Genomic DNA, 15,432 nt, shown 5'->3' with positions numbered 1-15,432 from the left:
TTTGAGAGAATGAGTTTGTAGACTTGCTAATGAGTATAAATTACTTTAAATTCTTTGTTATTTTAGGTGTTTATTTTTTTATTTGCCAGACCACTGTAATTTTCTATAGGATTGAAATAAAAAAATGTAAAAATGTGAATAATGTGATCAAACGCAACTGTAACAAAGTTCAAGTTCAGCGAAGGAGGCAGACATTAAATGTAACTTTAATTGTAAAATAAACATAAACAACAAAATGAAAGGAGTGGCAGCGGTTGACTGCAGTATATAAGCATTATAAAAACAGCAGCGTAAAATGTCCCGCAGCTCTCGGCCCCGCCCTGCCTCATACCACAATAATGTTAATAAAACTTTAATATATTAACTTTTGAGTGGACACAATTTTTTTCTAGTATTTTAGACATAAATAAAAGTTTGAATTGGGTTTGTAATTTGCTAATTCATTTGGATCTAATTGTGGTTTCTTAATGAGAGGCTTAATAACTGCCAGGTTGAACAATCTTGGGACATGACCTAGAGATAAAGATGAGTTAATAATATTGAGAAAAGGCTCTTCTGCTACAGATGAGCCTAGGTCACTCCCAGAAAAGATTCCTATTATTTACAGAGAGCAGTTTCTGTTCATTACACCATGTGTCATGTCTAGTTTTGGTGTTTTGGTTCAAGTTTTATTTTGATGTTAATGCTTTGTTGATTCCCTTGCTCCTCATGTGATCTTGCTATGTGCTCCCCTTGTGAATAGGCTTGTTCGAGATGAATTACTCTAGCCTGCCACCAGCTGGCGAGATCTGCCGGTTGCAGGTGGGGGAGGAGAACAGAGATGGCCATCAGGTCAGACACTTTGTGCTTTCTGTAGTATGCTGAATTCATGGCAGACCATGCGATTTTTGCACTGATTGTAGCTGAAGAAGTGGATGCAATTGAAATTCCCATGTTTTGAATATCAGATATTCAATATCAAGTTTGGTTAAATACAATAACTTGTCTAAGAAAAAACACATGTTGTCCTTGTCATCAAAGACAATGATCAGTGAGAATAAAATGATGTGTCATCATCAAGGCTTTCACAGCCGATTTTGAGCAACTGCAGCGCCTGGTCTCGTTTTGCTCTTGCAGTACTTTGATGGCACATGTGATCATAAGGCAGCTGCAGCGCCGATCAAAGTCTGACAAATTTTCTAACCAAAATACATTGCTTTTTTTGCGATCTTTGTGGCGCCGCATTAAGTCGAACAAGCCTAAAGTGTCATGTTTCATTGTTCTCTTGTCTAGCTTTGTTCCCTGTGTGCTACCATTGGTGAGTTGTTATGGTCATGTTTGTTTCAAGTCAAGTTAGGTCTTTATTTTGTATTTTGTTCATGTTTGGATTCATGTAAATAAAAGCTGCACTTGGGTTCTTCAAGCTTGATTTCAGTGGACTTCAGTACACCATGACATTAACCATTCATTTAGAGCAAATAATCCACTGAACCTTCCATGTCCTCGTCTATACGTGGGAAGCGGTCCAGACACAATGATTCTCATCACGGGAGATGTGCTACGTACTGTCTCGATCAGACTCCTGCTTCAGAACGTCCGTCTGCCGCAGCCAATGCTCTCGTCACCATTCAGGATCGCGGGTACTTGCACAGCGACACTGAGAACATGAGCACCAGGAAAGCAGTGACTGCGTACCTTGCCTTTAGCTGAGGTAGCGTGGACATGCCGAACGATGGAGTCACCGACGACCACAGCATTGCGTTCTGTCTCGCAAAGAGGGGAGAAGCAGTTCCGGGTGAAGATCTCGAAGACCGGGGGCATCGGAGGGGGAGAGGTCCTTGCTCGCACCTTCCGCTGCTGAAGTACCCCAGGGTCCTTGGTGTGTCAGCGCCGGAGTGAAAGAGGGCTGGGAAGAATGCACAGCCCTGAGTGCTCGGCCCTGTGCAGAAAAGTACACGGATTAGAGGAAGCTGGAGTGTTAACACCGCACTGCAAGGTTACTGTGGTTTTGTGAGCGTCAGTCTGGGATGCTTCCAGCATTGTTTGGCCTGCTTCTCTAGTAGGTCATAGATCTGCTTCTCCACAGCCTCCAGCTCCAACTACACAGTTTGGTAAGTCAGATAAAACTAGCGATATAGCGACATTTGATTTTAAGAAGAAAAAGGCAATTAGGAATCAACTTGATGGAGCTCCAACTTAAACAGCGCAGTAGCAACAAACAGGAAGTGATGTTTTAAAAATTGGACCTTTAAACCAAACTTTGTGTGCATCCATGCTTGATTTGGTTCTGACACTTCTACCATATGCCCTTTCTTCTTTTTCAGACCACAAAAGGAGAACTTTTTAATTCTCGTCTATATAATAGCAGTAGGGTCATTCTGTGTCAAATCAACCAAAATTCAGAAACTTCCCCAAATTTTCCATTTTGTTGATATTTTTATCTGTAGAAAGACAAACATAAATAGTGATGAAAGCCAAAATATTAAATGTCACATATGTATATTTACTGAGTAATCCACTATTTTGTAGAGGGGGGTTAAAATGAGTTTTCATCTGAGATTTGAAGCCAATTTACAGGTGTCACACATAGAAGAGGACAGACGAGGTGAGATATGATAACAAGTCTTTATTGCAGTTTATGGGAAAACAGAGTGGGAATGCAACAGGTGAGGATATAGGCAGATGATAGTTGATTGTAGACTTAGCTGGTTGTGACTGTGTTGCTGGTGCAGGTGACAAGGTGATAAAGGCTGATGAATGGAGGATCCAGGAATACGACGATGTAGGGGAACAGATGATGACAGACGGAAGACAGGTGATGGATCAGGAACAGAAGGTAGATCTCTCAGGTGAGTTTTTAGGAAGCACTTCGGTGAGTCCTAGAATAGGGTCTGTGTAGCTTGTCATTGACTAGACCAAACAATGGTGTGAAGGGATCAGTGGCAGATAAAGGGTGTGCTGAAGAGGACGTGCAGGTGTAGGGGATCCTTAATCAGGAGGTTATCTGTAGCAGGTGTGGTGATCGCTGACAGTGTGCAGGTGAAGATCAGGAGAAATGCTGGGAAATGTAGTGACTGTGGTGACTTGTGACTGTGATTGTACTCCTCCCTCCCGGAAGGCATGTTCTCGTGCCAAAAGGAGTCCTACCGGGGAGGGAGGGTGGATGTCCTGGTATCTTGGCAGGTTTCTAGGGTGTGCCGGCAGCTTGGAAGACTCCAGGGTCCCACTTTATATTAAGTGGCCTTAACTACTATGTACTTACATCAAAAACTAAGTACAATGTACTTAATGGGTTCATATTGAATTGCAGAACACTTTTGCTGCTATTGAGGTGGGGTACTGGTAAGGTTAGGGAAAGCTTTGGTGGTATGGGTAGGTTTAAGGGTAGGGGTAAGGTGTAAGGGATGGGACAACAGTGTAATTATAAATGTAATTACAGAAATTAATTACAGATGTAATTACATGCAGGTGTTTTTAAAATATAAGTACAATGTAAAAACATGTATGTACACAATAAGTGCATTGCATCAAATGATTAATTTAAATGTAAGTACACAGTAGTTAAGGCCACTTAATATAAAGTGGGACCGACTCCAGCACAGTATCGATGACAAGGGAGGTTCTGGCAGTTCAGGGAGCTAGAGCGGAGCCGGCAGTTCAGGGAGTCAGGGCAGAGCCGGCAGTTCAGGGAGCCAGAGCGGAGCTGGCAGTTCAGGGAGTCAGGGTGGAGCTGGCAGTTCAGGGAGTCAGGGTGGAGCCAGCAGTTCAGGGAACCAGGGTGGAGCCGGCAGTTCAGGGAGCCAGAGCGGAGCCGGCAGTTCAGGGAGCCAGAGCGGAGCTGGCAGTTCAGGGAGTCAGGGTGGAGCTGGCAGTTCAGGGAGTCAGGGTGGAGCCAGCAGTTCAGGGAACCAGGGTGGAGCCGGCAGTTCAGGGAGCCAGAGCAGAGCCGGCAGTTCAGGGAGACAGAGCAGAGCTGGCAGTTCAGGGAGTCAGGGTGGAGCCAGCAGTTCAGGGAACCAGGGCGGAGCCGGCAGTTCAGGGAGTCAGGGCGTAGCCAGCAGTTCAGGGAACCAGGGGAGAGCTGCCAGTTCAGGGAGTCGAGGCAGAGCTGGCAGTTCAGGGAGCCAGAGCGAAGCCGGCAGTTCAGGGAACCAGGATGGAGCTGCCAGTTCAGGGAGTCGAGGCAGAGCTGGCAGTTCAGGGAGCCAGAGCGAAGCCGGCAGTTCAGGGAGCCAGAGCGGAGCCGGCAGTTCAGGGAGTCAGGGTGGAGCCGGCAATTCAGGGAACCAGGGCGGAGCTGCCAGTTCATGGGCCCATGGCGGTACAGGCGGCTGAGGGGTATGGTAGTGGGTTCATGAACTCGCCTTAGGTGTGTGTGTAGCCCAGACACACACCAATGCAATGCAATGCAATGCAATGTTCTCTGGAATTGGAGCGGGCTCAGGGACTGTGGCCGACACTGGAGTGGACTCAAGAAGTGGAGCCATCTCTGGGCTCTGGACGAGGAAGGGAGTCATTTCTGGATCCTGGACGAAGAAAGGAGTTAGAGTCATAGGCGCAGTGGTGGCTGTTTTGGCTGAGGGCTCAAATTTGGTGCCCATCTTGGCTGAGGGCTCAGACTCAGCAGCTATGGCGGGACGAGACTCTGGAATGGCGACCATGACGGGATGTAACTCTGGAATGGTGGCCCATATGAGACTGTGGAATGACAGACATGACGGGACGAGACAGAGGATGTGCTGGTGCAGGGGATCCATAATCAGGAGGTGATCTGTGGCAGGTGTGGAGATCGCTGACAGAGTACAGGTGAAGATCAGGAGGGATGCTGGGAAATGTAGTGACTGTGACAACAGGGGTGTAAAAATTACTTTAGAAATCATCATTATTTTATTTTTACACAGAGATTGGTAGGTCTATTACTAAAATCTGTTTACATAAGCAATCTTTGTTGAATATGCCAAAGGTGACAGTTCAAAAATGGCAAAAAGCACTTCTTGTGTTTTTTGCCTGTAACTCAAGAAGTATTAAAAATATCATTTTAGATTCTGGTTCTTAACAAACTTTCCTTTTTGGTATTTTCATTTGTAAGGTCCTCAATGGTTCAATCACAGAGATATGGAGATCTTATTGTAGCTCCATGAGTAAATTGTTAAATTATACACATGTTCAGCAAATTTCCACAAAATGTGGGTCACTTTGCCATAAATATTCCTTTTCCAAAGTTTGCATGCCTGTGACTCTAAAAATATTCAAAATATCTTAATATCCTTCTAGATTCTCATTCTTAATAAACTTTCCTTTCATTTTCAAGGCCCTATATAGTTCAGTCCCATAGAAATGGGGATCTCAAGCAGCTCCATGTTCAAATTCTTGAATTTTACCCATTTTCAGTGATCAAAAACCAAATGTGTGTCACTTTGCACACAGCTGATACTTGTTGCATTTAAAGAGGAAAGTCTGAAGAACAAATAATGTTTAAACTAGAAATGTATCTTTTTCCCTCTATCAAAAGAATTGCATAAAACATAACTCTCTGAGTACCAAAAATCCACTGAAAATGGTTGAGTTGAGGCACATTAATTTGCTCTTATTTGCTCTTATTTCTGGAGGATGGGATTTTCTTCATTTTAACAGCTTCTGAAGCTACCAAGAGTTCAAATACAGTATCATAACTACACATTACCACATTGATATCGCTGTATCTGTGAGATCGAATCATATAGAGCCTTAAAAATGAAGCTTACAGAAGAAAAGTTCCATAAGAACAAGAATCTAAAATGGCATTAAGATATGTTTAACATTTTTTTGAGTTAAAGACATGTAAACCTCAGAAAAATGTTTGTTTTTGGCTCTCAGAGAGATGTGTTGTATTCAATTGTTTTGAAAGAGGGAAACTCTTCTTGAGCAGTTTGAGCTACAGGAGCTCATCTGTTGGATCGGCCCACACGGGTCAGCCTTCAATGAGCCTCAGCCGCCCATGACCCTGTCTCCAGTTCTCCACTGTTCCTTCCTTGGAGCACTTTTGATAGACACTGACCACTGCAGACCGGGAATACCCCACAAGAGCTGCAGTTTTGGAGATGCTCTGACCCAGTCGTCTAGCCATCACAATTGTAAAACTCGCTCAAATCCTTACGCTTGCCCATTTTTCCTGCTTCTAACATCAACTTTGAGGACAAAATGTTCACTTGCTGCCAAATATATCCACCCACTAATGAAGACATGTTCAGTGTTATTCACTTCACCTGTCAGTGCTCATAATGATATATATATATATATATATATATATATATATATATATATATATATATATATATTAGTAGTAAACTGGATTACAAATGTTCCTATTGTTGTCAGCGTGTCTATAGGGCTCTTCCACACTTTTACTTTTGAGCACAAGTTTGGTCATATGATAAAATGAGCTGTTTGTACATTTTACTGAGTAAGCCAGCAAGTTTTGAGAGGGGCGGAGTTACACTGTGTGTGTGTGTGTGTGTGTGTGTGTCTCAGGGGGTTAAAGGCGACACACACACGTACACACTCACACACACTTGTGCACTTGTCTCTCTGATGGCATTGGCGTCTCTCCAGTGGATCGTCAGGCTGCTGATGGTCCTGATCCTCTTTCAGGGTGTGTGTGTGATGTTTTACTACACACCCAACACACACTCGTCCAGGTGAGCGCTTTTATCTCAATATCTCATTGTGATTCAATAATTGGTATTTAAATGAATTTAAATCGGGCTCTGTGTTGCTGGTTTTTAAGTATAGCTAATAAAGTCTAAGACTAGTTTATGGTTTATACATCTGTGTTTTTCTTTTTATCCTAATACAGTAGCCTATGATATTGTGCTTGCTGTCATTAAGTTGTTAAATTGTTTTCTGAGGAGTCTAAGAAACAAGTGTATTGTTAAAATGTCATTTTTAGGTTGAAATGTCAATGTTTTAATGAAGTTGTTCAGAACTGGTGTGGCGCTGGATCAGAGATAAGATTGTTTATTAGGGCTGTGAAGTGATTGATTTTTTTTTTTTATCTAATTAACTACATGATGTGGTGATTCAGATTATCTGAAGTCAATTCAAATAAACATCACGAACATTACGAAACATAGATTCAGAAAGAAATATTTTATTTGATTCAACAGAGAATTTATTAGCTACACAAACTTTTGGACCATGAGGTTGAGTGAATTTTCATTTTAATGTTTTTTATTCATATGAAAATATATTATTATTTAAAAAAAAAAAAAAATGAAATTATACTCTAAATAAGAAACTAAAACTGCCAGTTGGTGGCGGTAAATGTGTAATTCACCCCATTCGTTCAAACAGCTGATTGATTCAGGAGTGAAGTATTGTGTCTAAAATAACATGATATTAAAATTTCTCTAAAAATTGGACAATAATAGCTTTAAAATCTCCATGATATTCTCTTTCTTTTCCCCCTCAGTCTCTTTGTCCAATCCCCTGCTAAAGCTGAGCTTTCACCGATAGTCTTTTCATTTTCATCTGTGTCAATGTAGAAAATAAATATAGGGTCAAATGATATATGTTTAATGAATCATTTTCTTAGAGAAGTTAATTTACTGAAGGCTACCGGAAAGCTAAGTGTATTTAATGAATCCAAATATGTGCATTTATGCTGGGCTATTATTAATCATATGCCAAATATATGATAAAAAAGGACTTATTATTATTATTATTATTATTACGTTATTCTTGACCCCCTCACATTGACAGCCTGCTAAATATTACATGAATCACGTAAATTATAACTAGCTACTATTCAAAACGGGGTAATCAGACTGAAGTTTATTAGTTTTCATTCCTGATTATTTTTGTCAGTCTTGTTATCAAGAAATGTGTAGTTTATTTAGCTACTTACATCTTATCTCGCACAATTTTGATTGCTAACTGAACCGTCGCGCTGGAATTCGCGCTCAAGCAGCTTCAGTGAACATCAAGCCCGATGTTTGATTTGACTGATTATCTCAAATATTTTTACATTTAGCCTACACCGGTGACAGCTCGGATGAAAAGGTTGATTATCTTGGTGTTGTGCAATATCCTTGCAGCACTAGACTGAATACTATATTAGGTAATTATTTAACAACCTTCATCATCAACTGTATGAAATGTCAGATCACCTGTAGGGGGCGGGGCAAGTGCAGATCCGTTGAAATTTTCAATCTCTCTCTCTCATACAGCGCAAGAAAAAGTATGTGAACCACTTGCAGAATCTGTGAAAATGTGAATAATTTTAATAAAATAAGAGAGATCATTCAAAATGCATGTTATTTTTTATTTAGTACTGTCCTGAGTAAGATATTTTACATAAAAGATGTTTACATATAGTCCACAAGACAAAAAAAAATAGCTGAATTTATTAAAATAACTCCATTCATAAGTATGTGAGCCATTGATTCTCAATACTGTGTGTGGTTACCTGATGATCCACGACTGTTTTTGTGTTTTGTGATGGTTGTTCTTGTTTGTTCTGAGCAGTTAAACTGAGCTCTGTTCTTCAGAAAAATCCTCCAGCTCCTGCAGATTCATCAGTTTTCAAGCATTTTTGCATATTTGAACCCTTTCCAGCAGTGACTGAGTGATTTTGAGATTCATCTTTTCACACTGAGGACAACTGAGGGACTCAAACACAACTATTAAAAAAGGTTCAAACATTCACTGATGCTCCAGAAGGAAACAAGATGCATTAAGATCTGGGGGGTGAAAACTTTTGGAATTTGAAGATCAAGGTAAATTGCATTTAATTTGTCTTCCGGGAAACATTAAAGTATCTTCTGTTGCTTCCGATGGGCAGTACTAAATGAAAAAAAATGTATATTTAAACAAAATAAGAAAAAAATCTTCATCATGTGCAAAAGTTTTCACCCCCGACTCTTAATGCATTGTGTTTCCTTCTGGAGCATCAGAGAATGTTTGAACCTTTTTTAATAGTTGAGTTTGAGTCCCTCAGTTGTCCTCAGTGTGAAAAGATGAATCTCAAAATCATTCAGTCACTGCTGGAAAGGGTTCAAATATGCAGAAGATGCTTGAAAACTGAAGAATCTGCAGGAGCTGGAGGATTTTTCTGAAGAACAAAGCTCAGTTTAACTGCTCAGGACAAACAAGAGACTCATGAACAACCATCACAAAACACAAAAACAGTCGTGGATCATCAGGTAACCACACACAGTATTGAGAATCAAGGGTTCACACACTTATGAATGGGGTTATTTTAATAAATTCAGCTATTTTTTTTTTTTTTTGTCTTGTGGATTATATGTAAACATCTTTTATGTAAAATATCTTACTCAGGACAGTACTAAATAAAAAATAACATGCAATTTGTATGATCTCTCTTATTTTGTTAAAATTTTTCACATTTTCACAGTTTCTGCAAGTGATTCACATACTTTTTCTTGCAACTGTATATATATATGTGTGTGTGTGTGTGTGTACAGAAATATTCACAGATGTTTTTGAGTATTGTGTGCAACACCAGTAATGTGTAAGAATCAGTGACTATTTCTGTTAAAGAGGACCTATTAGGTCTTTTACAAAGTCTTGATTTAGTTTTTGGGTTCTACTACAAAAGGTTTTCATTCTTAAATGAAAAAACACAATATTTTTCACATATTTTACATTTTTGCAGCACCTTTCTGTAAAGGTGTTTAGTCTGTTTAATTCCTGTCTCAATGAAGTTCTTTCCGAAAAGCGCAATGTGCTCTGATAGGTCAGCTGGATCAGTGTGTTCCTGAATCAACATTCCTATCTCATCGAGCAATCATCTGATTTCACAGTAAATCTATTGTTCTTTATTTGTTTTCATTCACTTGTTCTAGCAGAAATTATTGCCCTAGACTTTACTGTTGTGCATCTTGTTCATTAAGAAGAACTTTTCAATCCTTAAAAAGACCCAAATAAAAACAAAATCCTGTAAAATTTACATTGAACTTTTGATTCCCCGGTAGTTTTGTAGAAAATAACCCAGAAACCAAAACACTGATCTGAAGATCCTGAAATGAAACATCAAGAAGCCTCGTTGACCAGCCAAGAGTCCATTGAAAGGGAAGAGGGTTCGTTGCTGAACGACAACCTTTATTTTTAAGAGTGAGGAGGAACATATAAGACAAAGCAGTTTTGACCATGTTGATCATTTAGAGGACTTGGAAAAAATAAAAAAAAAATAAAAAATTACTTGTGTTCTTTTTCGTTCAGAGATGTGATGACAGAGACGCTTCAGCAGCTGCACTGTGCAAAACTCAGGCAGAAGTTTTCCATTATCAAACCGGCCAAAAGGTGCGTGAAAATGAAGATCAACCAGCGATCCTGATATTTCAGAGAACTGACTATTTAATTAAATGCTTTTGTTTCCCTCTCAGTATAGTTCTCAAGAGCTTCACGCAGGAGCTGTCAGATTTCATGAACTGCCCGTACAAATCAAACAAAACTGAGCGTGAGTTAAACAGGTGTGTGTCTTTGACCTCTTTACATTCACGCTTAGGCATTTGACAGGTGCTTATTGTCTACTTAACATTTTCAAAGATTACATTTTTCTCAAGCTGATGAATAGCCTGGAGATTGTACTGATTATCTTCTGCTGTTTGACCAACAAGAACAACTTGTACGTTCAGTTGCACATTCCTTTAGTGTCTTCATCTCTCAATCTTTGACAAAAGACGTATGCCTTAGAAGCTGTATTTACAAGCTCTACAAGGACGTGAACGCTTTTTACAAGCTAGAATCTCGTAACTACAGGAATTACGATACACAATTTAATTCTACCTATAAAATGATAGGCTATTCTGTTTCTAGAGCAATAATATTTTTTGAAACAGCAAATTCAGTAGATAAACTCAATATACCCGTAAGACCTTCGTTCATCTTCAGAACACAAATTAAGATATTTTTGATGAAATCTGATGGCTCAGTGAGGCCTGAGCAATGACATTTCCTCTCTCAAGATCCATTAATGTACTAAAAACATATTTAAATCAGTTCATGTGAGTACAGTGGTTCAATATTAATATTATAAAGCCACGAGAATATTTTTGGTGCGCCAAAAAAACAAAATAATGACTTATTTAGTGATGGCCAATTTCAAAACACTGCTTCAGGACACAAAAGAAGATATTTAAAGAATGTTGGTAACCAGACAATTGACGGCACCCTTTGACTCCCATAGCATTTTTCCCCCCATTATTGGAGTCAATGGTTACCATCAACTGTCATTCTTTAAATATCTTCTTTTGTGTTTAGCAGAAGAAAGAAACTACAGGTTTGGAACAACTTGAGTAAATGATGACAGAATTTTCATTTTTGGGTAAACTGTCCCTTTAACAGCCGTTAATACTTGTAAAATGCTGATTCACTGAACATGCAATGGTTTTAATAGTTTAATTGATTGAATAAAACATATTTTTGACAAGAACATTGTTCGGATTGTCTTTTGATTTGCAGGTATTCTGTCATCATTAATATTACTTCCTGTAAGTTTATATACTGTAATAACTACATATTATATAATTATAATAACAACATTATTAGTTATTTTGAAACTTGCAGTAATATTTAGCAGTAATATATCAATATTGATATTACAGTACAATACTGTATTATTAATTACAGCAGAAGCAAACTAAAAGTAGAAAATGCAGTAAAAATAAAGTACAGAATTACAGTACTGTTCTTGTGTACTGTAAATTGAATTACAGTACAATTACTGTAAAACAAAATACAGTAACTTGCTGGCAATCGTGCTGCCAGTACTGTACTGTAAAAATACAAGAAAATCGTTAACAGTGTAGGCTATCATTAGTTTTGTCCTGCTAATTATTATTTTATACCCATAAAAATTAGTAACTGCCAGATAACGATCACCTGCTTTTTCCCCGTCATGGCTAACGTTAGGCGTGTTATCTTAGCTAAGAACATTTATTAATTAGCTTATAACGCCAACGTTTAACATTACCGAAAAAAGTTCAGTGATCCATTAGTAAAGTTTACTGCTGAACAACTCATTTGGTCGTTGTGAAATAACACAGAAATCGAAAATTAATAGTTATATGTCTTCAATCTCCCCTCGAAGCTCCGACAGTCCTCAGAGAAGCTGTCAATCAACTGTCAATCATAATGACACGCCCCGTTTCTACAGCATCAAATTGCTAGCTAAAATCAAACTTATCACAAAAACGAACAATTGAATATATATCAGCGTAACAACTACCTCAAATGACTGAAACCATCTTTAGGAAAATTTTATTTGAAGCGTAATTTATTTTTATGTTTTGACTCAAGTCTTGTTCGTTTGAATGGAGAGGGTGGGATTTATGACCAGTACTGCATCCAACCACCAGGGGGCTTAAAAGAGAAACGTGTCGCCCTCACAGTTCCAGTGGGAATCGGATATGCGTGTTTAGACGTAGGTCGCATGTCCAGAGATCGGATACCTATCGGATTTAAAACCACATTTGGAAGTGGCTCAGATCGGATGCAAAAAAAATCGGATCTCTTGTGGATTTTTGTGTTTACAAGTGTGAAACTAATTCCGATCTGTGTCAGATGTGAGCAAAAGATCTGATTTTTTGTATCATTGTATCCGACATCTGGACATGCGATCTACATCTAAACACGCATATCCGGTTCTCCTCGGAATTCCAAGGCACCACAAGGCAAGGGCAGCACATGGTATAGCTTTAATGTTGTATTATGAAGCAGACATGGATGTATGCACTTGCACTAAAAATCTGCAGCTTTATTATTGAGGTGGGAACTTTGTCTATTTTTCCCTTGAAAGAAATTGTGCGCGCACACATTCAGCAGCTGAATTGCGTTTTAGAATGTCCCCTGAATTTCCATGTGCATCTTAACCTCTTTAACTCAAATACATCATAAATCACTTTATAATATCGACACATCCATTTTAAAGGTGTCCCTATATGGTATCACCCCATATTTGGGGGGGTTTATTACAGCACAGACAACATATACTATAATTTTATCAGCAGTGTTTTAAGTAACTTCAAACGGTTTCCTGTAAAATGACGGGTATGGGAAGCTTTTCAGTTTAGGTAGGCCAAATCCAGGCGGAAATCACCAAAATGGTCCCTGAACTTAAAAAGCGGATGTTTTGGAAAGTGCTGAGGCAGGTTTTTGTGCCATCTAGTGGTTTAGAGGAAAATAAAATCCAAGGCACTTTTTACCCCAGTGCACCTTTAGCCATGTTGTATCCTAATGATATTAATAATTTAAATACCTTAATTGGAAATTCAGAATCCTCTTGATATCTCTGATAGCTGATGCTTCTCTGGCTATTATCAATACATAATGATATCAAATATAATAATAATTTAAAAGTAATCCTCATAAACTTTTCTCTATCTCTCTCTTTGTTCATGACAGAGTCAGGCTGCAGTTTTGTTGTAACGCCAAAGAAACATTAATGCTCACCAAAAACAACACAGCCCACAATCAAACCATCCCATATGAAACAACCACAAAAAATAAACCATTCCAAATGACTGCAGAACTTCACAGTATGCTGCCCGAGGTTTGTGTGTGTGTGTGTGTGTGTGTGTGTGTGTGTCAGTGAGTATTACTATTGGATAACTGTTATCACTGTGAAGCTGCTTTGAAACAATCTGTATTGTATAAAGCGCTATATAAATATAGGTGACTTGAGTTGTATGTGTGTGTGTAAAAATGTGCCCACAAGGACAAGAAATACAGATATTGGATATACAGTACAGTCCAAAAGTTTGGAACCACTAAGATTTTTAATGTTTTTAAAAGAAGTTTTGATTATAAATCACATTAAGTGATGTTTTTTTGAAAATGTAAAAATGTAGAAAGTAGGTTTAGATTAGATTAGGCATAGATTATACAGTTTGTACACTATAAAAACCATTACACCATTATTGTGTGTGTGTGTGTGTGTGTGTGTGTGTGCAGGACATCCCCTGGTCCGGTCGGCGTCTGGATCGGTGTGCTGTGGTCGGCAGTGGTGGGATTTTGAAAAACAGCAGCTGTGGACGTGAGATTGACAGCGCAGACTTTGTCATACGGTAAACACATCCCATCATTCCTTGCTCCCTCACTGACCACAACACATCCGTCAGGATTCATCCATCCTTCCTGTTAATATGATGTTTTCTCTCTCTTTCAGGTTTAATTTGGCAGCGGTTAATGACAGTGATGTTGGGATGAAGGCGGATTTGGTAACCATCAACCCCAGTCAGCTTCGGTCAGTCTTCACAAACACACCAATCATAAACAATCATAAGCTTTAATTAACATTTAAATGAAGACCTTTTAGTTTCAGTTTAAGCTCTCAGAATCTTGTTTTTAACAATTGCTATTTCTAAATAATATCATTGTATTCTGTCAGTAGCATTTCTTAAAAACTGTGTGTCTGTAGATACAAAAATCTGGAGAAGAATCCGGATCCGTTGTTGGAGCGGGTCAGTGTGTACGGAAACGCCACCCTCATTATTCCTGCATTTGCCTACACGTTTTGCACAACAAACTCAATCAAAACTCTCAAAGTCCTCCAGCCAATCAGACCTCAGCAGCCGGTGGTGTTCTTCAGCCCCTCTTACCTGAGGACGCTGGACCGTTTCTGGAAGGGGCGTGGCCTGCAGGAGGTGCGGCTCTCCACGGGGTTTATGTTAATCAGCACAGCGCTGGAACTGTGTGAGCACGTGCACGTTTACGGATTCTGGCCGTTCGGCAGCGACCTGCAGGAGCGTCCGGTTCCGTACCATTATTACGACCAGGTGACGCCGAGCCGCCACATGCACAAGATGCCGGAAGAGTTTGTGCGACTACTGCAGCTCCACAGCCAGGGGGCGCTGACACTACACCTGCAGCCCTGCTCCTCACCAGGGGCGGATCTAGAAAATCACTTATAGTGTGGCATGAGGACTGTGAGCAAACAAACATTTAATGATCTAAACTTTTAAGCCTATTTTATCTATACTATATCTATACCAGCTGCGAATGTTCTGCATACCAAGCAATTTGAGAGAATGAGTTTGTGGACTCACTAATTTATTAACACTATAAATTACTATAAATTCCATTTTAAGTTTAACATAAAGCTTTCATAAAATGTTGGACCACCAATAACAAAATATAAATATAGCTGCAAGCAGCAATGACGGGTCCAATCCCTGGTGGCTTCAGGGCAGCTGTGCACAATGGGTAATATACATTTAAACTGGGTAAATATAAAAGAATTATGTCAAGATATGAGAATCTTCCTGTGTCCCCTTTTGTCATTATGACGTGTGCAAAGTTTCAAGAGTTTTCGAGCACGTTAAGGTCCCCAAAAGTGCTAGAGAAGTCGGAAAGAAAAAAAATATAGCTGCAAGAAGCGATGACGGGCCCAAGCCCCGGTGCCAATGCCACCCTGGTGGCTTTAGGGCAATTGTGCATGGAGGGCAATATGAA

At 39.5% G+C, this 15,432-nt stretch overlaps 1 protein-coding gene across 1 annotated transcript; it reads left to right on the top strand.

The window, feature by feature from the left end:
• Nucleotides 1-6,543: 6,543 nt before the first annotated feature.
• LOC125259635 (alpha-2,8-sialyltransferase 8F-like) lies at nt 6,544-15,231 on the top strand. The gene is made up of 7 exons (XM_048177427.1): nt 6,544-6,656; nt 10,201-10,281; nt 10,365-10,451; nt 13,384-13,531; nt 13,933-14,045; nt 14,147-14,224; nt 14,399-15,231. The coding sequence occupies exons 1-7, from the start codon at nt 6,550-6,552 to the stop codon at nt 14,889-14,891; spliced, it is 1,107 nt and encodes a 368-aa protein (XP_048033384.1). The 5' UTR covers nt 6,544-6,549; the 3' UTR covers nt 14,892-15,231.
• The last annotated feature ends 201 nt before the right edge of the window (nt 15,232-15,432 follow it).

This window comes from Megalobrama amblycephala, linkage group LG24, assembly GCF_018812025.1.
Source record: "Megalobrama amblycephala isolate DHTTF-2021 linkage group LG24, ASM1881202v1, whole genome shotgun sequence".
Taxonomy (NCBI): domain Eukaryota; kingdom Metazoa; phylum Chordata; class Actinopteri; order Cypriniformes; family Xenocyprididae; genus Megalobrama; species Megalobrama amblycephala.
This window is presented reverse-complemented; position numbering and strand designations above follow the sequence as displayed.

Bases quoted from the DNA above. Each gene is read 5' to 3' on its own strand.
- LOC125259635 (XM_048177427.1), top strand. From the start codon at position 6,550: ATGGCATTGGCGTCTCTCCAGTGGATCGTCAGGCTGCTGATGGTCCTG. The intron at 13,532-13,932 runs GTTTGTGTGTGT...GTGTGTGTGCAG, and splicing joins TTCACAGTATGCTGCCCGAG to GACATCCCCTGGTCCGGTCG. The intron at 14,225-14,398 runs GTCAGTCTTCAC...GTGTGTCTGTAG, and splicing joins ATCAACCCCAGTCAGCTTCG to ATACAAAAATCTGGAGAAGA.